Source organism: Cebus imitator, unplaced genomic scaffold (genome assembly GCF_001604975.1).
Source record: "Cebus imitator isolate Cc_AM_T3 unplaced genomic scaffold, Cebus_imitator-1.0 Scaffold310, whole genome shotgun sequence".
In the NCBI taxonomy this organism is placed as follows: domain Eukaryota; kingdom Metazoa; phylum Chordata; class Mammalia; order Primates; family Cebidae; genus Cebus; species Cebus imitator.
In genome coordinates, this window is record NW_016107625.1 from 1,131,760 (window position 1) to 1,157,052 (window position 25,293).

At 38.5% G+C, this 25,293-nt stretch overlaps 1 protein-coding gene across 7 annotated transcripts in view; it reads left to right on the top strand.

The window, feature by feature from the left end:
- Positions 1-25,293, top strand: part of MUSK (muscle associated receptor tyrosine kinase) — a 121,999-nt gene that overhangs the window by 65,641 nt on the left and 31,065 nt on the right. For all 7 annotated transcript variants that reach the window (XM_017503376.2, XM_017503375.2, XM_017503377.2 and 4 more), the window contains 2 exons: positions 5,786-5,945; positions 20,293-20,299. In XM_017503376.2, coding sequence (XP_017358865.1) covers positions 5,786-5,945; positions 20,293-20,299 — 167 coding nt within the window. The remainder of the gene's footprint in view (positions 1-5,785; positions 5,946-20,292; positions 20,300-25,293) is intronic.

Below are 25,293 nucleotides of genomic sequence, written 5' to 3' on the forward strand. Positions count from 1 at the left end.
TGTGTGAAATTTTAGTTGGATGTCATAAAACAGGGAAAATGCCAAAATCTATGGCTACCCCAATAACAAAGCATGTCTTATGGCAATGGCACCCTCCAAGACATATAATTCATTTATCATTGTCATTTTCACTATCATTTTTGCAAAATCAATTTTCTCATAATTTGTTAATAAAATTGTTTTATTTTATTTGTCTATCCTACATCCTTTCAAATATAATACATAAAGAAATGAACGTGCTTTTCCAGCTTGTAACTTGAGGCATGGTAGAATGAGAATTAGACAGAGAGTTGGAAGACTTAGCTTGTAAATGACTCTCTTTAGCTAATGTGATTTGGGGGTCCATTTACTGCTCAGACACTAATTTTCTCATATCTATGCTAACACAGATGTCAGGTAGCTGTCAAGATGAACTCTAATGTGGCAACAAGGCTAATGTTCCCTGATTTTGTCCAGTTACAATAAAGTAACTTGGAGTCCCTGTTCTTCTTTACCTCTCAAAGTACATTTCAAGTGTTATTTAAAATTTGAATATTATTTGTCAGTGTGTTTTGCGGCTCTTGTATGGAAATTGTTACAGTTGTCTTAAGCCTTATAAAAGAGTATAAAGACAACCTAAGAAAATTGGGAGACTGACAATATAACTTCACTAATTTGTCTATGTAAAAATAGTAATAAAGAAAATGGAAAGGTGTACACTTTTTAAATTTTTACTCTTTTCAAAAGACTCATATGAGGTTAGAAGTGAAAGATGAATGATTATTTTCTGTTGAAGTTCAGGCATAATAAGAGTAGGATAGTTTAAGATCGTTTCAGTCTTATTGAGACCCCCCAACTTGTAAGTTGGGGTCATTTCACAAAAAATGAAAGGCAAAATAAATTTATCACCTCAGATTCTAAAACAACAACAAAACAAACTAAGTGACTTCCATCCAGGAAGAAAGCAAAGTACATCCGCAGTCCTTATGGTCAGAGAGTGCACGTTGCTCTTAGAGCCAAGTTTAGTTCTTGGTAATTCTACCCAAGTCTGAAAGGAAATCAAGACGACTGTCCACATTGACGCAAATCACAGGACACGGAGGCAATGTCAGGCATTTAATGTTGTAAAAGTAGCAAACCGGAAAGCCCACGGAGGAGAACACAGAGAATCCTATAGTCCTGATATCATTTTTGGTGGACCGAACAAAGACAAATGCAGAGCTTGGAGGTATCTGGCACAGAATAAAACAGTTTGAACTGTGGCTCTTCCCTCACTACAAGTTAGTAAACTAATGCCGTAGCATGCTACTAAGTACAATGGGTACTCTGAAAGATGTGACCGTTCCCTTTCTCCCCCTCTGTAAACCTGCTAGTAAACCAAAACCCTGAACAGTTAGAGTCAAAGAGCAAGAGAAAGTCCAGCAACATGCCCCACAGGGATTAGAAAATATCTTGCTTTCCTCCTATGGAAATGCCATACATTTTTTGTGGAAATCTGAATTCACAGATGAACTTCAGAGTGAATGGTAATATTCCTTTTGTTTTACAGTGTTGGAAATAGTTTGGCATGGATAGAGCAGAGCTTACTTTATAAAAAGAAAATTCTTTGTATTTTTATAAGTATATTTATTTAAAGTTATACCAATAATATCCCTGTTATTTTGGCATGCAACTAAAAAATATAGAAAAGTTTCATGTCCCTCTTGCTTTGTCCAATAAACATAATTTCTAAAATATTTTATCAGAATTTTATAAAATAAATAGCCAAATCACCTAGGTTGAGATAGTGCTTTTAAATTTTCTTAAAGGGAGGCATATCTATGTTTAGACATATTTTTAAGAGGCTAGTTTTGGTTAAAAATACATGACCCATGAAGTCCTTTTATCTTACAAGCTGAGTAAGCCAAAATAATTACATGTAACAAGTCTTATGTGCAATAATTCAGCAGACTGTTTGAAAGAGCCTAATATTTATGGCTACATTAATCAGAAAATCGATGGAAATGTCTCTCGGTTTATCCCTTTTTCTATGATTCATAAACAGACATTATTACAATTGCATAAATATAAACCCTACTAGGCCACATTCTTTTTTTTTCCCCATTTATTTATTTTATTGCATTTTAGGTTTTGGGGTACATGTGAAGAACATGCAAAATTGTTGCATAGGTACACACGCGGCAGTGTGATTTGCTGCCTTCCTCCCCATCACCTACGATGAGTTTGGGTCCTTTGTAGGGACATGGATGAACCTGGAAACCATCATTCTCAGCAAACTGACAGAAGAGCAGAAGATCAAACACCGCATGTTCTCACTCATAGGCGGGTGTTGAACAATGAGAACACATGGACACAGGGAGGGGAGCACTACACACTGGGGTCAGTTGGGGGGAAATAGGGGAGGGACGGTGGGGGGTGGGGAGCTGGGGAGAGATAACTAGGCCACATTCTAACAGTTCCTCAAGTATTCCCAGCCAGCTAAAACTATTTGCAAGACAGGGCCATTGAGACCAGAATACCTTTGAGAGGTCTTCCTTTGCTAAGGTCAAATCATAAAATTACCAGATTATCCATAGCTGGGGGTAGATTCTCTCAAGATGGCATTATTAATGTATTAATGATACGTTAAGAAGTACTCGACAGGTCTATAGCTGCTCTATCAATTTCAAAGAGTGTTTACACACATTATGTCAGGTATAAATTATTATGCCTATTTAATAGAGCCTCCTATCGTACTGCCTCTTTTTAGAAAAAAAGATGTTTTATTTTGATTTTTATTATATATGAGGGGTAAAACATGATGTTTAGATAACATATACGATGAAACGATTACTATAGTCAAGCCAAGTAACAGATTCATCTCCTCACACAGTTACTGCTAACTCAGAAAGACAGAACATCACACCCAGAGCAGAGAGCTGTTTCTCCAGCTCCCTCAGGTTGATATGCCTGAGTGACTTAGAGAACATCATGTATTTCCTGTAACTACCAAACATAGTCACCTCAAGTAAGTACTCTGTTTTCTTTAGGCATACCTTGGTAAAAGCTCACAGTATTAATCCAGACTCACCCCTTTGATCTATTAAACCTGAGGAACGATAAAAGATCAAAATGGAGGGCAGAGGGAATTGCTTTTATTTTCAGATCATCAAAAATACTAAACTGTTGATCAGAACGATCCATGAAGAAAGAAAAACAAATTCAAACTATGACTAACAGGGCCTGCTGTGCATGAGTCACAAACTGAATCAAGCAAGGCCTCTGAAAGCAGGGGGAAAGTATTCAGGAGCCACTTCGTACCCAAGCATGAACCTCCTAACATGTTGGTCTCTTTGCTGAACTATTTCAACACCTGGATGAAATCCAGAAGAGAGGTCAGGCAGTTTAAAAACTGCTTCTCTTTCCTGCTTAAGGATGTTTTCAGTGATCTTGAGGAGGTGTTTAAGAATGACTTTCTTAGGTGTGAACATGAAAACAGTGGAACTTAGGGCAACATTTGGGGAGATTCCTGGCTTCAAAGTTGTCTCTAAGGCATTGCACATTCCTGCTTCTTGTAGAAGGGAACCATCTTTGCAAAGAATTTTCAAACTGTTCTGGAAAAAGATATTTATAAACAAAATATAAAATACAAAATAACATAAAGTCTGTTGATTGAGCATAGAGGCTTGGGGTCTTCAGCTTTTTTCTCATTGTTGCTTTGTATTAAAATTCAGGAGAGTCCAAATATTTTCAGTCCCTTTGATCTAACTTGGATACTCATATAACAAAACATTGCACTTCTGATAAATATGATAATGATGAATTCAGTTTGAATTCCCAGCTGAGTGCTTGTCTCTTAAAAATATTTTTCTCTCCACTTTGTTAATTTCTCATAGAGCCTAGGCTGCTTATCTGGGGAAAATGCCACGATACTTGATCTGACCTGGAAAGATTCCCCAGTTAAGGTAAATTGATAATCATATAAGCCAGTTTTTATCATAAGAACTGAGACTATTCATGAAGGTAAAGAATAAAAAGACAAGCTAGTTGGACAACATTCATGGCCTAATTGCTACATAGTGCTTGGTGCCAGGGATAGCCAGACACCTGGCAACTAGGAAGAAAGTCTGACTTACCTCAGGGCTTTCTTCTTCCTGGCTAGTCAAACTGTGAAAATCCTCTCATGCAATACAATAAAATAATTGGCTCCAAAATGTCTCATTCTCAGCCTCATTCCCTGATACTGGACAGAGGAATCCCCTTCAGCCAAGAAGCCAAGTGCAGGCCACTATCGCACCTACCTCCACTCCTTTAAGTTAAAGTCAAGGCATACCACAGCTGATTCCTTAATTGTCATTTCACTTCAATTTTCCTGAAACTGGCATCATCTTTCCCTCATATAAGTAGTGTTAATTAAAGATTAGTTATTGAAAATGTGGTATTGTGCTCAAGAAAACAGCGGGGAAAAAAAAAACACCGTTTTATAAAATGCTACCACCTTAACAATGACATTTGTCAGACATGGATTTTGTTCATGGTTGGTTGATTTGTTAAGGTAATTGTTACTCTTGTTTTCTAAGGACTTTCATTTGTTCTCTCTTCTAGGACTAGGGAAGGCACTGTAACATAATAACTAAAAACATAGGCTTTGGTGTTGGACACACTAGGATGCAAATTCTAACTATGCAACCTTGTAAAACGTGCTGGGCAGCTATCTTTCCTATAGAGTTAGAGTAATGTTGACTAATATATATGCATTTATATAAATTCAGCTGTTAATTGGGTGCCAATATTGCAGTGATACCTTGGCTTTTTAAGAACATTTGATTTTCTCGTTTAAATAGTACCTCCTGCATGAACTTCCTAACATGTTGGTCTCTTTGCTAAACTGTTTCAATTCCTGGATGAAGTCCAGGAGAAGAGAGGTCAGGTAATTTAAAAACTGCTTCTCTTTCCTGCTAAGGATGTTTTCAGTGACCTTGAGGTATTATGTGTGTATTATGTATGTCATGCCTCAGAGGCAGACTTGGCTTCACAAGCATTTTTCTTGATAACCATCCACTTATCTGACGCATTTATGGAGAACTGGAGTTATGAAAATAAGTCCATAAGTCTGCAACCTCTCATGCTTAACTATCACCTGGAGGACATTGAGGACATATATCGGAGGATTCACACCGTATATTAGTCATACCTTGCATTGGTTACCTATGGCTATATCACACACCAGCCCAAAGTTTACTAACTTAAACCAATAACTATTAGTGCTCACAAGTCTGTAGTTCAACTGGGTGGTTTTGCTGATTTGGTTTTGCTGCTGAGCAGGACTGCCTGATCTTGGCTGGTCTAGTTCCTGTGATTGGCAGCTGAAAGGGTGCTAGTTGGTTCAGAATAGACTTACGTGTACCTCAGATAGCTGTGGTTGGTTCCCACCTGGGGCAGTGGGGATAAACAGGCCATGTGTGTTTCATCTTCTAGCATGCTGGCTCTTGGTTATTTATAGGTGGCTCCAGATTCCATAAACAAGACAGCAAGCCACAATGTGCAAGAACTTTAGTTTCTGCTCATTCATTCCAAAACACATCACAAGGCTAATCTAAATTCAAGTTATGGAGAAAAAATGCTACTTCTTGAGGGAAGAGCTACAAAGTCACATTGCAAGGGCATGGGCATAGGGAGGGCAATTCTTTTTTTTTTTTGGCTATTTTTGCAGTGCACCACATGCACTTGATGAAAATCTTAATGCTTTTCTCTTCAAATCTATTGACACGATATAGTAAGAAATCCTTGACTGAGTTCTATCTTTTATTTTCCTTTATTACATCAGGTTTCTTCTGGGTCCATTCAAGAGAGTGTGAAAGACCGAGTGATTGACTCAAGACTGCAACTGTTTATCACCAAGCCAGGACTCTACACATGCATAGCTACCAATAAGCATGGAGAGAAGTTCAGTACTTCCAAGGCTGCCGCCACCATCAGCATAGCAGGTAGGATGCCCCTTCATGTCTGCATTGTTTCAGGAGAGGGGAGAGTTGATACTATTCTACAATATCCAGTATTGGAGAAAATCTTCCTTTTATCTCTTATTTCAGTTGCATTTGGGCTATTTCCTCCTCCATGGGGATACTCCAGAGGTGACCTAGATATGGATTTCAGGAGATTTGCTGCCTGAAAAACTAAATTCTCAAATGCCTGTCCAAGTGATAAGTAACAGGTTCCAGGAGCTTGCGTCTTCCTTCCGTTTTTTTATCTTTTTTTCTTTTCTCCATTTCTCTTTCCTCCTTCCTTTCCTTATTTCCTCCCTCCCTGCTTCTCTTCCTCCCTCCCTCTCTCCCTTCCTTCCTCCCTCTCTCCCTTCCTTCCTCCCTCTCTCCCTTCCTTCCTCACTCCCTCCCTCCTTTCCTCATTTGCTCCTTTTCTCCCTTCCTCCTCCCATCCCTCCCCCTCTTCGTTCCTCCCTCTTTCCTTCCCTCCCCTCCCTTTTCCTTTTCTTTCTTTAATTTCCTTTCCTTTTCCCCACTCCTCCTTCCCTCCCTGGATTGATAAAACTTTCCAAAGCTCCCATGGAGAAAGTTGGCAGACATTCAGCATGCTTGTGCCAATTTCTACATGGCTATTTTTTGTGGGCATTTTTTACCTACAAGCATGATCCTTGTGGTCTTTCCCTTTCCTGCTTCAGGCAAGCCACAGGTGTTTTCAAGAGAAAGGCTGATACATGATTTCTAGGATATTTGTGTCGAGTTCTAAAGGTTTATTTTTAAAATGTAAATGTCCCAAAGTCTTCTGAGAACATTTATAGAATTCCTAGAGATGGAAATAACCCCTGTATCAGGAAATGCCAGGCATATTATATTCATAGCATGCCTATGGCTCAAGGGTCAGGAGAGAAGTGCTTGGCCTGACATGTAAGGCAAGCACGGGTAGAGCCTGTGCCTAGGGCCAGCTCCCCACAGCCTGCTGTTTCTTATTACAGTGCCACCTCTTTGATCTTCCCTGATGGGGAACTTTCCAGTAATGTCTGTGGTTTGTAATATGAGGTGAATAAAAGCCGTGGATAAATGATAAGGAGCACTGGACAAGGCTGGCCCTCTGGGACAAGTCTATGAAGGAAAAAGAAGACTCCAAAATTAAGGCTCCCTCTCCTTTCTCCTGCATGATATCTCTTCCTACCATGTCTTCTGACATTTTATCGGTTATTCCATGATTATTCCCAAAGGTGGGAAATATCATTCCCACCTATCTATATATCTATAGTATCTATAATATCAGTTCTTCTATGATAATTCTCACAGGTGGGAAATCATTTCTCTCAGAAAATGAAAAGTCTTCTAAAAGTAAATTCAACTCAATTTAACAAATAATAATAATATATAATTAGTAATAGTATAGTAATAATCATATAATATTTTATAAATAGTAATAAGAATTACTATTTACATAGCACTTTGATGTTACAAAGTACTTTTATATGCATTTATCAAATACTTTAGATGACGGCCATTGTGTTGGGCAGAGTAAGAGATGAAAAGTTAATTTAAAAATGGGTTCTGCCTTCCAGGAACTCTGAATCTAGAAGGAAAGAAGTTAGTTACATGTATTAGGGCACAGCCTATATTCTGTTGCAGAAGCATAAACAAAACACAACAGCAGAACAAGAGAGGGGGAATATCAGGGAATCCTTGGAAAAGAAGTATCATTGGAGCAGATGTGGGTATGAGATGACTAGGTTGAAGTCAAAGCTTTCAAATCTGTTCAACAAACAGCAAATCTTTATTCCATCCGGAGTTAATTTTAAAGTATATATATTAAAAAAAGAAAAAACGGCAAATCAGTAGGCAAGGCTGGACCATGAGAGAGACAGCAGGGCGGTGGAAAGTGGAAACATGAAACGTGGGCTCTAGCCAGGTTATAAAGAGGCTGCATAGGTTTAGCATATTATTTCATTGATAAGAAGTCATCTAGTGACTTAGAGGAAATAAGTGCAATGGTCAGCTACATCCTCTAGTAAATTAACGTATGTTGAAGTGTCAAGAGGTTGGGAAGTGTGGCAAGCTGTCAGGAGGCTCTTCCAGGTGTCGTCAGAACAGCAGAAGCAGCAGCATGGGTTCAGGGGGAAGAGGAGAGAGGTACAGGACAAATCAGGACAGAAATAAGGTTTGTAAGTGCTTGAAAACGGCAGTGGACTAGAAGAATGTGTTCAGATGCATCCGATTTTGAAAGGTGCCCAGAAAAAACAATAATATAGAAATACAAAGCATATGAACAGGAGAAGGCCCAAGAGATAATATAATACTAAAAAATGTTGATGCCTTTGAATTACCTGGAATTATTCTAGCCCCGTTGTCTTTGTTTTTTTTTTTTTTGACATTTGATCAAGACCTATTGTTAAATATATTTTAAAAATCTATCAATATATATTTTAATTGTGTGTGTGTGTGTGTGTGTGTGTGTGTGTGTGTTTTATATAAACACAGGGAGAGAGAGAAAATCACATTTACATATGAATATTCAATCCAAGAAAATAAACTGATCTAATTTAATTTAACCTGTACTTTCACTGGGCAGAAGAAAAATATTGATGTTACTAATCTTAGGAGAATCTCATTTCAGGTTATTATTCAGTCACTCAAAGACACCCCCTGCCAGAGTTCTTTCTCCCTATTCTTCCTTCCTTCTCTTTCCCTAGATGGCAAAAGAGAAGAGGATTTGTATTTAGGCAGTGGTGTCTTCTGGACACCCTTGGCACCACTGCTACCTGCCAGGTCTCTGGTGAAGTCTGCAGCTGAGGAACTTGTGATTTTATCTCTTGGCTTGGTTTGGACCCAGGGGACCTTCCTGGCTGGCCCAGCCTCTTTGAGACACCTTTTAGAGCAGCACAACCCTCTGCATCTCAGTCAAAGCCTTCATCATGCCCTTGTCTGCACTCTGCTCTGCAACCTTGGCAGCTAGGTCTACCTGTCTGTCCCTACTGTGGCCCTCTGACTGGCCTGCTGAATTCTAACTCAGCTCCTTCAGTGATCCTCACGGGGTCTGAAGCAAATTCTAGATCACTTTCAAGGCACACAGGACTCAGGAGAGATTTGGGCTTGCTAACTCAGTTCTACTATCTGCCCAACATTGTCGTGCCTCCATTTCACATTAATGTAGCCATCCACGTCAAAGTAAGGGATCCCTATGGGGTGTTTTTCTTAAAGTACCCTAAATAAGAAGTTAGAAAAACTCCATCTGCTTTCAGCTTTTTCCTTAATTGATCAGTACACATCTATTCTAGAATTAGGGTTCAGAAAAGGAATCTATAAAATCTATAAAATATCCCAATTTTTAATCTCCCTGCCTTCCTCCTTTTCACAGCATATCAAGCTGGAAGGGCTGGTGGTCAGGAATCTCTCCCAACCTTTAGTGCAGTAATTTTTAGAGCCTACTCATCATAAGTACAAAGGTGGTTGTAAAGGCAATGCTATAACCACTAAGGAGAGGAACCTAATAAAATGGGTATATCTACACTACACAAGGGGAGGTTCATCCCATGGATACGATCTTTAAGATGCTGAAAGGACTATGGGGCATGACTACCTCCATACTATACACAGCAACATCACCTCTTTATCCCTGTCCTAGCCCAAATGAGAACCTCATCCAGCTCCATAAAAGAACACTAACATGGAAATGTGTAACCTTCAGGAAATGGTATCTTCCAGTAGTAGAAAGAGCCTAAAGGTCTGAGACTGGCAGTATAGGAAGGCCATGTCCTAGGGTGTAGGGAGAGGTCATCTTAGATATCAGCATTGAGAAAGACCAGAGTGAGGATGGGGACAATCAGCAATGGCGGCCCAGGAAAAATAACAGCATGGGGGAAGGGATGGTGGGAGCAATGCCAGGATTGGGATGTGGCAACAGAGAGTAGCTTGCAATCTGCTACAGCAGCAGAGGTAAGCGCCTAGGAAGAGCAGTCATCTCTGTAGGAATAATGGTTGTGTAGACTAGAACCAGCTATGACTTGACTATTATTCATGAACTTGACCATGGCAACGTGATGGAGGTAAGCTTTAGAATGGGGAGAAGTTGGGCATCCTGGAAGTGAGACTTGAAGCCACTCTGGACAGGGGTAGATTTACAGTAGCTATTCAAGGAACTTTGGTAGAGGTAGAGCAGGCAGCATAAGGAGAGGGTTAACCTATAACTGGGACCTGGGACTTTGCCCTTCTGAACTAAAAAGGCAACAATTAAATCTAACCATATACAGAATCATAGTGCTGTACGATGTTCAGAGTCAAGTAAACAAATAAGAGTTGTTACTCAAAAACTGAAAAATGGGAAAGGAAAAGACTAAAAAGGTCTAGAGTGGATATGATAAATGAGAAACATGTCTATTAACTAAAAAACTGCTACACATTTAGTGTTATTCCCTGGAATAAGACCCTTTTGTCCAACACCTGATTTGTTTGTCTGGTTGAATCTCACTGATTATGAGGGGACCTGACATTCCTTGACTTTTCCCAAAATTACCCCAGACTGACCCAATAAGGATATATCATGAGTATGATTGAACAAGACTTCCAAACTCCCATGAGACATCTTCTGCTTCCTCTTCAACCTGCTTTTGTAAGTTAGACCTGCTAGAAGCCCCATGAAGGTCCCTCTGGAATCACTGCGGAAACTACCTCCCTACCTTGGGGTGCTCCCTGGACTGATATTTTAGGAAAATTAGGCTACTTCGATGAAAAAAGGATCCTTGGAGCCTCCTTCATTCAGGGTCATTTGAAAGCAGCATGGCCTTATGCCCTCCAGATCTCCCAGAACTTGAGTATGGCATCTGCTTTCTGCATTTCTGCTTTTGGCCCCTCTCTCTCCTGGCCTCCAATGAGGCTGGCCAGAAGTCCAGAGCTTCAAGTCAGATACAGTGCATCTTTTGCCATTCTGGCAATGCTTCCTTAATGCCAAACTCTGCTGTCTCATTTAGCCATCTCCATCCTCTCCTAGTGTTCTAGCAGTGTTCACTAGTGTGACTAGTATCCCTAGTAGTCAACAGCCCCATCTGTCACGTTCCTCGTGTTTCCCTTTGAAACTTCTACTCCATCTGTTTATTTGCTCTTCCCAGCAGAACTGGAAATGGAAAAAGCTGATCTTATGCTTATGCTTAGGGTTATGTCTAGTGATATTTCTAGTGTTTGAAGGACAACAAAAAATAAAGATCAGCCTTCATTTTTCCAAAACCCTTCCATGTGTCTGCCCAAATCCTTATGCATTGTTTGAGAAATGTGATATATTTCTTTCTGACTCATTTACATTTACTGTTAGTCATCAAAAGGAGTCAGAAAACCTTTTGGAACTTCTCTCTATGAACCAGGAAGTTGCATTTCCCCTCCAGTCACAACCCCACAAGGCTCAAGTTGCAAAGTAAACTTGCCAGGATGCTGGGCATTTGGCAAGATGCCTTCTCTTTGTCATCAGACCCCTTGTCCCTGTGGCAGAGATGAGCAAGACAGCCCATGATCCCTTTAGTGAACATAGTCCTAGGGTAGCTGGAGACCATCAAAATGGACACAGGGATTCAGAAGAGAAAAATACAGGCCAGGTACAGTGGCTCACGCCTGTAACACCAGCAATTTGGGAGGCCAAGGCGGGCAGATCAGCTGAGGTCTGGAGTTCAAGAACAGCCTGGCCAACATGGTGAAACACCGTCTTTACTAAAATGTACAACAATTAGCCGAGCATGGTGGCGCATGCCTGTAATTCCAGCTACTTGGGAGGATGAGGCACGAGAATTGCTTGCACCTGGGAGGCGGAGGCTGCAGTTAGCTGAAATCACGCCACTGCACACAGCCTGGGCAATAGAATGAGACTCCATCTCAAAAAAAAAAAAAAAAAAAAGAGAGAGAAAGAGAAATAAAATACACATTTGTATTTCCCATTTTCAATGGCCCCAGCAGATATTTCATCGGAGAGTAAGGTCATTGGTTATCCAGTCGCAGAGTACAGGCACAAGCCTGTGATCACACCCTCCTCTAACACAAGCCACTCCCCATTCTACCAACAACGCCCACTTTCTAAATTGCCTCTTCTTTAAATTGACCACAGGGTCTGAGCCTTCTGGTCACTAAGTTTAAAAGTCAGATGAACACAGGTAGTATCATCTAAACTGAGCAGTAGGGAGAAATCTGATGTGGTAGTACTGGAGTATCCCAACTCCCCAGATGGACCACGTGATTTTATTTTTCTTATTTCAAAGGAGGTGATGTTTCACACTACTACAGAAAAAAAAAAAAAATGGAACTTTGAACTCTATTTCATACTCAGTATAGCTGATTGAATGTACTGACATGTTTCACGCTCTTTCGCATGTCTGATAACCACACTCCTGTTTCCTCCCAATGTTGGAGATAACACTTGAGGCTTGGTAACAGAACAGTAGCACGTGATTTGCTTTACCACGCAGTGCCTCAACCATCATAGGTAGAGAGCGCTCTTATCAACCAAACAGACACCATCCCTGGCATTCTGTGCTGGCTTTGTCTGGTTTTAAATTAATTAAAGTTGTTTTGTTTTTGTTTTTAATAAAAAGGGAAGGGAAAAATGAGTAACAGCCAGTAGCCACACTAAATTGCTACCACATGTTCTGCAGTTAGGCATAAAAGGTAAGTATTCTTTTACAATCAGGCAGCTTTCTTATATTAGAGCAGTACTGTGTTTCAGAAGAGGGCCAATGTTTTTACTGACTTTTCTAGATAATTTTAAAGATATTACAAATTTTGGTGACTGCTGGATATTTTGAGAATTCTTAAAAACTGAATTCTGAGCTTAGAGCACTTTATAGTTGCAAGGTTCTTGGACCCCTTCCTCATCTCCTAGCCACATACCCCAAGGAAAAGAAAAGAAAATGCAAGTGGAGACATTTCCTATAGAAGCTCATTCTCTCCTTCCAAGTACTATGGCTGGATTCTCTTTGGCACTGGCTCATCTCCATGCTCTTGGAGCCTCCTCCACATTACAAAAGGAGGGCTTTTACATTTACATAACCTTGGTCCCCTTGTTTTTCAATAGATCTTCCTGCTCAGCTGCTATTAGAATCTGCCTTTATACTTCCAAATTATATGCCATTTTCTCTGGAAGAATTTTCCAGCGTTCCAAAGTCTTTCTTCCCACTATTCTATTTGCACAATGGCAGAATTGCCATGAGATTCAGAGCATGAAGGCACTTCTTTCCCGAGTTCAGCAGTGACATAGGGTTCTCTTCATTCTTTCATAGCCTTTGGTTATTTTAATCAAGAGACTCTTGCAGGCCTCTTGCCCAGTACACCAAAATTTAAATTCTCTCCAATTTATAATTGGTAAACATCAATGGCATCATCTCTTAGATGATCAAAATATCAATCCTACAGCCCCAGCCTACCTATCTCAGCAAAAGAAAGAGAATTGACTAGATTTATTTCAGAATGGAAATAGGTATAAAATTTATAATGATTTACCTACTGCCCAGCAACTCATCTGGCAGTTGGAGTACTGCAAATCTTAGATTGATCTTGATGTTTCCTTCATAGTCACCCTAGAGTCTGTTAACTCTTATGTATAAAGAAATTTCACAAAAAAGTCCCACTTTTCTCACTGCTAGAAGGATGTGGCCTTCTGTCCCATTTAGCGGATGGATAAAATTTTAGAGCTCATTATTGGCTAAAACCCTACTCTGGATCAAAATCTTATTTTTAAACTCCATTGCAGTTTGCCGAACAACGTTGAATGACTCATAAATAGGAACCAGAGAGGTAACAAAGGTCTGAGATTCTATGTGTAGCGAATGTATTGAACAATTTAAACTTGACAGTTATATAGAGAAAAATGGTGTTTTCTCCAACCATTGGGAACTGAGGAATTATGCTTTTTAGAATCTCCTTGTCCCTCTCGAGAGCAAATCCATTACAGACTTAGAGGCAGATTCCATAATTTCCAGGTAATGTTTAGAGATTAAAAACCCTACCTGATCTAGTTTAAAACTCCTCTTTTATATAATTTAAACCTCATCTGCTTCACTCTCTACACGGCCAGCCAGTCTTTCATTCAGGAACGTGGAGAGTAGACGAAACGGGTCTGCTGCTGTTGTGTACCCTTTTCCTCCCTTTCCTCCTGTTCCTCTGTCTCTGGCATGTTTAAGGAGAAGAGGATTTACAAGGAGGCAAATGTCTCTTCCTAAATAGAATATGTTTTAGTTCTTTCTCTGTTGTTATTGTTCCTCTGTCTAATAATAATAATGCTGCAAGGTACATTCTCAGTACCTGGTGCTATATATATATGTACATATTATATATACATATATAAATATATGAATTTATTTAATTATCACAACTCAATGAGATGGTTACTTTTATTATCTCCATTTCACAGATGAGCAAACTAAAGCTCAGGGAGGTTCCCAGGCTGACATAGCTAGTAAATGGCAGAACTGGTATTGAAACCCAGCAGGTGCAGCATCCAGGCTTTTAATGCCTTGATGGGTTATTAATGTCTGTCTATTGCAGGCACCTGAATATTGACTCTCTCCTAGGACATACAGGTTCTTTGGAGGCTCCTTCAGAGGACTCTGCATTGCACAGTGCACTGATATGGGAGATTCTTTACTGGTTCAATCTCTCATAATCCCCATTCCTTGATCTCAATCCCTACTGAGGTAACCTGCAATTGCTTACGACTGGAGTTCTTTGTCTGATGTCCAGTCCTCTTGGTAACTTAGCTACCTTCATAGCATCCACTGACCACATGGGAAAGTCCTGTGTCCCTCCTGTCGCAATGGTGGGGAGCTCTACTCCTGGACCCTCTCTCTCTGCCCTCAGATTGTTGCAATTCTTTTTAGACAGTAATATTATTTAAAAAAAAAACAAACAAACAAACAAAGACAAATCAAACCCTTTCCTTGTCTCTGAGTCCTAGTCTCTTAATTCTTAGGCAGTTGAAAAATCACCCCACGAGATGTGTTGTTATCATATACATTGTATCATTCAAGAATGAGAAGACCTAGGGAAATAATTCATCCTCTTTCCCCTTATATTTGCTGAGAGATGCTCTCCATCTTTATTTGAAGGCTGAGAACCAAAACTGTTTGTCTGGTTATAGGGCCTAAAAATTGCAACAAAGGTTGGGGTGATTGTGCCCTTTTAGAAATTCCAAGGAAAAATGTCAAGTTGTGTGTGTGTGTGTGTGTGTGTGTGTGTGTGTGTGTGTTTACATATTTCCTACAATCATTTGTCTTACTTTTTGAGAGTGTGCCAACTACTGGTGGAAAAAATAAATAAATACAAGGAGGTCCATGCTGTGAGTAGCTGGAATAAAAATACTGCTGTTTTGATGGAATGAACGTAGTACTATGGTTATAATAGACTAATTCATCCAGAATCAACTTCCAAAACCAGTTTGCCTTAACTCATTTAACTCAATTTCAGTTAGCCTTATGATTATTGCAACTAATGTTTAAAATTCAGAATTAGAAATGAAACATTGGCTGGGTGCAGTGGCTTACACATGTAATCCCAGCACTTTGGGAGGCCGAGTCAGGCAATCACTTGAGGTCGGGAGTTCAAGACTAGCCTGGCTGACATGGTGAAACTCCACCTCTACTAAAAATACAAAAATTAGCTGGGCATGGTGGTGGGTGCCTGTAGGCCCAGCTACTGTGGAGGCTGAGGAAAGATAATTGCTTGAACCCGGGAAGCTGAGGTTGCAGTGAGCCGAGATCAGGTCACTGCATTCCAGCCTGGGCGACAGAGTGAGACTCCATCTCAAAAAAANAAAAAAAAAAAAAAAAAAAAAAAAAAAAAAAAAAAAAAAAAAAAAAAAAAAAAAAAAAAAAAAAAAAAAAAAAAAAATTACCAAATAATATGGGTATTATGGCTGAGTATTTATGAGTTATTTTTGTATTGCTAATACTTTATCACATATAGGAAATCATGAGATTGTTATATATCATTGTGTCTCTTTCTGTTCTACTTCATTCTGAACACTTGCATGATTCTTTAGCCATTTTGTCAAAAAAAGACTATTTCTTTACAGTTTTGAATTTCTGCTAAAAATATTTAGTGGAATAAAATTTATTCCATTAAAAAATGAACCTTTTGATCATTATTGCCTCTTTGCTGCTTTTCATTTATTATAAGAGTCTATGAACTCTATATGTATTTTATATATACATATGGGCCTGGGAGGCAGAGAGAGATACATATATATTTTAATTAAATTAAAAGAGAGATACATATCTTTTTAAATTATGCATGCATAAATATGTATGCATTAACCAAATTAGCACACTCTCAGAGCTGATTTCTGTTTAGTGAGGTATTCGTATTTTAAAAGAATAAAGAAAAATGGATACCTCTTTTGATCACCATTCCATATTATTTATCAAGATATCTAATTGATAAAGGTTTTGTTTTGCTTTGAGACAGTCTCTCTCTCTCTCTCTCTCTCTCTCTCTTTCTCTCTCTCTCTCTCTGTCTCCCAAGTTGGAGTGCAGTGGTGTATGATCTCAGCTCACTGCAACCTCCACTGGGGCTCAAGTGATCCTCCTGCCATAGCCTCCCAAGTAGCTGGGACTACAGATGTGTGCTACCATACCTGGCTAGTTTTTGTATTTTTTGCAAAGATGAGGTTTTATCATGTTGCTAAGACTGGTCTTGAACTCCTGGGCTCAAATGATCTTCCCACTTGGGCCTCCCAAAATGCTAGAATTACAGTCATGAGCCACCATGTTTGGCCCTAATTGATAAAGTTTTAAAATGCAAAGTTATGCATCATTTCCAAATAAATTTATTGTAAACATCATAAAATTTTGAAAAAGTTTTCAAAATGCCACTGGAATGTTAACAAATTAATACTATCTATGACTACTTTTTCCACTCTGCCAAAACCTGATACATCTCCACTGAAGTAAAGAAATTGGTCTCACACAGTCAACATCATACTGAATGGGCAAAAGCTGGAAGTATTCCCCTTGAAAACCAGAATAATACAAGGATGCCTACTCTCACCACTCCTATTCAACATAGTATTGGAAGTCCTGGCCACAGCAATCAGACAAGAGAAAGAAATAAAAGGCATGCAAATAGAAAGAGAGGAAGTCAAACTATCCCTGTTTGCAGATGCCATGATTCTATATCTAGAAAACCCCATAGTCTCTGCCCAAAAGCTCCTTGAGCTGTTAAGCAACTTCAGCAAAGTTTCAGGGTACAAAATTAATGTACAAAACTCAGTAAATTCCTACACAACAATAATAGCCAAGCCAAATCAGAAACACAATCCCATTTACAATTGCCACAAAAAGAATAAATACCTAGGAATACAGCTAACCAGGGAGGTGAAAGATCTCTGCAATGAGAATTACAAAACATTGTTCAATGTGCTCAAAGCAATTTAAAGATTCAATGCTATTGCTGTCAAACAACCAATGACATTCTTCACAGAACTAGAAAAAACCTATTCTAAAATTCATATGGAAACGAAAAAGGGCCCAAACAATCAAGGCAATCCTAAGCGAAAAGAACAAAACTGGAGGAATCACGCTACCTGACTTCAAACCATACTACAAGGCTACAGTAAGCAAAACAGCATGTTACTGGTACAGAAACAGACACACAGATCACTGGAAGAGAATAGAGAGCTCAGAAATAAAACCACACACTTACAACTATCTAATCTTAGACAAAGCTGGCAAAAACAAGCAATGGGGAAAGAAATCCCTATTTAATAAATGGTGCTGTGATAGCTGGCTAGCCATATGTAGAAGATTGAAACTGGATCCCTTCCATACACCATATACAAAAATCAACTGAAGATGGATTATAGACCTAAATATAAAACCTAAAACTGTAAAAAAAACCTGAAAGATAACTTAGGAAATACTATTTTGGACATAGGAACTGGCAAAGATTTCATGATGAAAATGCCAAAAGTAACTGCAGCAAAAGCAAAAATTGACAAATGAAACTTAATTCAACCTAAGAGCTTCTGCATAGCAGACGAAACTATCAACAGAGTAAACAGGAAACTTACACAATGGGAGAAAATATTTACAAACTATACATCTGACAAAGGTCTACTATTTAGAATCTACAAGGAACTTACACATACAAGCAAAAAGCCGCCTCATTTAAAAGTGGGCAAAGGACATGAACAGACACTTTTGAAAAGAAGACATACATGCAGCCAACAAGCGTATGAAAAAAATGTTCAATATCACTAATCATTAGAGAAATGCAAATCAAAACCACAGTGAGATACCATGTCACTCCAGTCAGAATGGCTATTATTAAAAAGTTAAAAAATAACAGATGCTGTTTGAGACCAGCCTGGCCAACATGGCAAAACCTCGTTTCTACTAAAAATACAAAAAATTAGCCAGGTGTGGTGGCATGTGCCTGTAATCTCAGCTACTCAGGAGGCTGAGGCAGGAAAATCACTTGAACCCAGGAAGTGGAGGCTGCAGTGAGCTGAGATCGTGCCACTGCACTCCCTCCTGGTTAACACAGCGGGACTCTGTCTCAAAAGAAATAATCACAATAAAAAAAAACCAGATACTGGCAAGGTTGCTGAGAAAAGAGAACTCTTATACAGTACTGGAGTGGTGTAAACTAGTTCAACCTCTGTGGAAAGCCTCAGATAACTAAAAACAGAACTGCCATTTGACCTAGCAATCACACTACTGGGTATATAACCAAAGGACTATACATCAGTCTACCACAAAGACACATGTGTGCAAATGTTCAACACAGCACTATTCATAATAGCAAAGATGTGGAATCAACCTAATGCCTATTAATGACAGAGTGGATAAAGAAAATGTGGTACATATACACCATGGAATACTATGTGGTCATAAAAAATAATAAGATCATGTCCTTTGCAGGAACATGTATGGAACTAGAGGCCATTATCCTTAGCAAACTAATACAGGAACAGAAAACCAAATACTTCATGTTCTCACTTACAGTGGGAGCTAAATAATGAGAACACATGGACAGAAAGAAGGGAACAACAGACACTGGGATCTACCTGAGGGTAGAGGGTTGGAGGTCGGAGAGGATTAGAAAACAACTGTTGGGCACTATGCTTAGTACCTGGGTGACAAAATAATCTGTACACCAAACTCCCAAGTCATGAGTTTACCTACATAACAAACCTGAACATGTACCTGTGAACCTAAAATACAAGTTAAAATATTCTTTGGGCTCATTGAATAAAAATCCCATAAAGATTCAAAAAAGTCATATACTCAAGATTATAAAAACCTTGTAGTCACTAACCCTCACAAATCTAAAAGGGAATGATTAGAAATACAAACTCATTGTATTTTAAGAAGATTGACCTCTCAGAGAAATTCATGTTGCAGCCCTTAAAAATCCTCCCACTCCCAAATCACACCCAAATGGATCCAAAACCTTCAAAAATAAGTTAGACCTCAACATTAGGAGAAATTCTAATATGGGAAATTGGTTTTAGACAAAGCATTTGTTTACTTTCATAATGAAGGTTGAGAGGACAGGACAAAGTCACCATAAATCACTTGGTAAAATGTGTGAAGTTTTTAATTCACAAGAAGGAAAATGGAATAACTCAGAAATGCTGGTATCTTATACCCTTGCCAGGATTCTCATGCCTTGAGAGAGTCTGAGCTGGGGCCCTTTGTCCTGGGAATCACACACCACCAGAAGAGAGGCGTAGTCTCCTGAGAGCGCTGAGTTTTTACATCCATAAGCATGAGCAGCTACACAATTTACAGGGCTAGGTGTTCAAAAAACAGTAAGGATTTCAAAGTAGTGACAACAGAACTTTAAATTAAGCCTGAGGCCCTACTGAGTACGGATGCTGTGCAGCTACCCAGGTCACACACACCTGAGGCAGCCAGGTCTATGAGAACAACCATTGCCTGCTCTCTGCTTTCTCTTCCACCTTCTCTCTTCTCATCTTTCTTCTTTCTTTGCCTTATTTTTCCTTTAAGTCTACTTTATGCATCTTCTCTGTTAACCTCCACATCTTTTTTTCTTAATGCAAAGTCCCTGGGTAGCTAATGGAGGGAAACTCTGAGCTTAGATATTGCCTTGATGGATGTTACCCATGATCAACTCAGTTTGAAAAGAACATGCTTCCTAAAGATACTCAATATTTTCTTAATTTCCTCCAAATCTGCCCATTAATGCAGTATCTGGCCTCCTAGCAGAAGCAGATAACTTTTCAGAAACTTAAGAAATCAGTAGTATCAAAATAATCTCTTCCAAACCATAAGATGAAAATGTACTAACTTTCTTTCTTTTCCCCTTTAATTGGACTTCCTGTGGGACCTTCCTTTCCTGTTAATAGAATGGAGGTAAGAAACTGTTACCAATGTTTCCAGTGTTTTGTTTTGCGGGGTTTTTGTTTGTTGTTTGTTTTTGTTTGTTTGAGAAAGGGTCTTGTTGTGCTGCCCTGGCTGGAGTGCAGTGGAGCGTGTTTTTATTTGCCATGCTGTTTATTGAGTGTCTACTATTTGCTGAGCACTGTAACATTTTAGAAACTTTCTAATTTCTAATCCTTTTAGTAAGTATGACGAAATGAAAGACAGGTAACCTCTATTGAATACTTCCTATGGATCAGGCGCTATGCTGAGCTTTATACGCATTATTTATCTTCAAGACATCCCCATGGAATAGGTACTAATATTATCTCTATTTTACAGGGAAAAAAATCCTAAGAAAGTTTCTTTGAACTGGAGAGTTCAAGTGGCTTACACAGCTATTAAATGATGAAGTTAGAAATGAGACCCAGAACTGCCGAACTCTCTCTCCTAGTTCTATCCTATATATAAGAAGGTATCCCTTATAATATTTTGCAACTTATAGTGTTTTATTTGCAGTACTTATTAAAACAGACTTTCATAAAGCTCTATGAAGTGTAATTAATTTTAAGGCACCATTCTTAACACATAGGCTATGTTTAAAAACAAGCAGCAGGATACAAAATTTTGGTTAGATGGCAAAAATAAGTTCAAGAGATTTCTAGTATAGTGACTATCAAGAATAGACTTTAAGTGTTCTCATCATAAGAAAATGGTAAGTATGTGAGGTAATGCATTTGTTGGATTAGCTCAATTTAGTCATCCACGATGTGTCCATATTTTAAAACATCATGTAGTACACAATTAAAAAAACGCAGTTCATTTAATTAAAAACACACAGTTCTTTTAATTAAAAAAACTTTTTAAAGACACTTTTACTGTTTAAAAAGTCTTAAGAAATACCATTTGGATGTATATATTGCTCTGAAAATCATGATATATATTATATGAAAAATTAAACTGGTTTTAATTTTAACTATATGAGATCGTGATTTGTCATAATTGACCACAATCCAACGTGTTAATGTCGTATCAAAAATTCTTAGTTCAAAAAAAAAAAAAAAAAGAAAAAAATTCTTAGATCATTTTTAAATCTAAATACTGCTTTAATAATTTTCATTAATTTTAGGAGCTACTGCCTTAGCAGAGTAAAGTTTATCTAAACTAAAATTGTTTTAAGTGCCATTCAATAACCCTCTTTCTAAAAAACAGGCAGCAGGCCAAATTTGTCTTATGGGTAGTACTTGATGACCCCTCCCTAGAGAATGAATTATGTACAAAGACACTAGACACAAAAGAATAGCAGCATTTCCCATTTGCTTTGAAGGTTGGAAGTGGCATAGAATCTGTCATTACCTTTGTTGGGAAAGTTCAAGGAGAGATAAGGCAGTTGCTTAAAACGGGAAGATTTTCTGAACCAGAGGAGAGGTACAGCTATCAAGCGTGCCTGTGCCAGGGAGGGAGGGTGGTAAGGCGTGGAGTTTCCACCAGAGCCGTGGGGGTGTCACAACACAAACATGCCATGGCTGGTCATCTGGAATGCCCTTGGACAAAGTATTACGTGTTCAAAGGGAGTAGACATCTCCCTCATAGAAACTTGAAGATTACATTTTAAAATGTTCTATTGAATGCGATTCATACATTTCAAAGCGGAGAGAAAAAGGAACAAGAGGTGCACTGAGAATTCTTTACCTACTCCCTTTGAACACATAGGGTTGTCTGTTATAAAAGAAGTTAAAAAGGAGATCTGAGATCAAATATCCATTGTTGCCTCTACAAGAAAGGGAATTTACTGAAAGAGAAGTCCACTGGGTTAGATTGTAAGGAGGCAAGAGAGGGACTAGCTCCATGTGCGATATTAACTAGCATATTTAGAAGCTAGTCTGGCTGTTCATTCCAAAATAACAAGCATTCTGTGAACAGATCCCTGTGACCTCTGTCCCACTGTTCAAATAAGCAACAGGACCAGCTGCTTCTAGTGTTGCCCCATCAGCCGTCCCAAGAACTACAGGAGGAGAAACACAACTTTAGCTGGACATGGAGGGTCTCATCACTTACAAAAGACAGCAGAAGACACCAATGGAAATTATTTGCATTCATCTCACTCCCCAGTTCTTGCCATGAGCTCCTTTTTAAAATGTCTGAAGTGAGAGATTTACAGGGTTGAGAGACAAAATGTCCCAGTTTGCCTCTGTGTCTTGTATCTAAAGTTTGATCACTGTGTAAAATTGAAGGTTTATATTTCTACACAAGAGGAGAGGAAAAAGTGGTTGAAACACTGAAACTATAACTAGGTAGTTGATAAACAGATTCAGATCTATATAAATATAGATAGATACATACATACATAGAGAGAGAGAGAGAGAAAGAGAGAGAGAGATGGTCTTGTGTGTGCCTTACCTTTTAGAGCTAATCCAAGCACTGAAAATACTACCAAGCCAAGTCCTTAATCATCACAGGAAAATCATGGAAATGAAACGTAGAAAACTAATAATAATCGTATACTTTGTATGTGTATTTTTTTTTCCAGCACGTAAAGGGTTTTTATAGGAGCTGTTAGGAAGAAAAAACAAAACTAAAACCAAGATCTTCTCAGTTCTATTCAAAACCTATTGTCTTTTTTTCTTTTGTTTTGTTTTTTTGCATTATATACTTAATGCTGTAAAACTAATGAGAATTCAATACTATTAGTCATTCTGAGGTTGTTCCAAAGATTTTCAGGGCTGTTATTAAAAGCAGCAGCTGAAATTCAGACAGAGGGGTTCCCTGTTAGTTGATTGTTAGTAATCCTTATCTCTGAGGCTATTTTCATTAATTTTTCTTTTGTGTACTTTTTCTTAGTTTCCAATTTTTAAAATATGTTTTGATATATAATTAAACATCATAAATGTGTATTCTTTTTAAAAATACTCATGGAAAATGAAGAACAGCATCATTGAATAGTTAACACATGACAGCAAAACCTGCATGAATAATTCTCAGCTCAGAGACACTAGGAAATATTTAACTTTTACATGGTGGAGATTTTTCTGTTAAGTGTAAAGGGTCACACATGCTCTCATTCATCCCTGCCTTTATGCCGAGATACTACATCAACACGTCAGGCTGTCTGTAAACCAGTTTGAGATATTTCTGGTTACTACTTACTATCTAGTTTCTAAAAGCACAGTGTAGGAGCTGGATGGGTGTTAATTCCTTTCCTTCCCATCCTGAGTCATGGCTGACACCTGTTTAACAAAGATAGGTTAACAAGAGAAGGGCATAACAAATTTATTTGATCATAGTTTTACATAACATGGGACCCTTCAGAATGAAGACCTGAAGATACAGGGGAAGCAATCCATTTTTATGCAGGTTCAATGAAATATGAACAGCTGTGTAGAAATATGATTAGGCACAAAGGGTGTGATCTAATGCTAACAGACTGAGCGGGGAAACTAGCCCATCCTGCCTGTTCAGATTTTTCTCAGCCTCTCTATGCAACACCCCCTCCTCCCAGGTAAGACGTAGGCTCTCTCTGGAATGAGGGTCTGAATTTCTTTATGGCCAGGTGTTACACAGAAAAGCTGGGGTGGGTAGAGCAAATGTTTAGGTTTCATGGCTGGCCTTGAGAGTTCTGGTGTCTATGATCTGTCTTGGAAAAGAGGGATTCTAGTGTGGAAGGATTGTCTTGGGGGAGAAAGAGAGGAGAGACAGGAGGGCAGAAGAGGGTCAGAGAGACTGTTTCTGAGTCTGCTTCTTAGGCCTTCACTTTGGGGTACTGTATTCTGAGCCCCAACAACAGCATCTTGTTTCTAATTTTCTCTGGGTGTTTTCTTACCTTTAGCTTAAGAAAGTTTTAATGGAGTTTTGTGCTTTCTTATTCAAGGCCTTCATTTTAAATATCCCCAACAAACTAAGTTATACAGTAAAAATCATGTTGGCTAATTAGTAAAAAGCTAGTATGAATTAAAGGAAAACTCTATATTATAAAACATTAAAGTATAGCTGTGTTTTTTGGAAGTTTATTGTTTTACCTGAATGTATTATATCTCACTCTAATGAATTTGATTTAAAGACCAGCCAGTGATGGTAATTATAGTATCAATTTTTCAAATTCAAATGGGGTCATGTAACAATTTTTAAATTTGCTACAAATTCTAATTTCTTTAAATTCTTTATATAAAGACAATGAAAAGCGAAATCCATGCCATGGTGGTTTGCTGCATGCAATCAACCCGTCATCTACATTAAGTATTTCTCCTAATGCTCTCCTTCCCCTAGCCGCCAACCCCTGCCACAGGCCCGGGTGTGTGATGTTCCCCTCCCTGTGCTCTCATTGCTCAACTCCCACTTATGAGTGAGAACATGCAGTGTTTGGTTTTCTGTTCTTGTGTTACTTTGCTGAGAATGATGTAACAAACCTGCACATTCTACACATGTACCCTAGAACTTAAAGTATATATATTTTTTAAAAAGCCAATAAAAAAAGTTAGGGAAATGCTTTCAGTTCATCTTTGTAACAGTCCTGGTTCTGCCAGGAAATAGATGGCACACTCAGATGGAGTGATTGAGAAGAGTGACTATTTGCAAAGGTGTGGGCAGGGATAAGAAAAAAGAAAAAAAGTTAAATCCAATAGTTGTACAAATCTAAATGAGAATACAACTTAAGAGTTTTCTGTCATTACTAACACTATGGAAGATCTGATGGAAGGCATAAGAATATATTGAGGTCATCACAGTGCCTACACATAATAAGTACTCAACTCAATATATGTTTGTCAGGTGAGCATATGAGTTATTATAATTCCCAGAATTCCATTAAGGGAACAAGTAAATGTGTGAAGAGAGTACCAGCAGCATGTTCCATTCTCCCAATTGTCTTCAGTTATTATAGCAGGTAAGTTTTTAATCCTATGTTTGTGCTAGCACTATAGCGTTTACAGGTTTCTCCCTAATATTATTGCCCATTAACACACAATAATCAGAGTTCGGAGTAATCATTTACA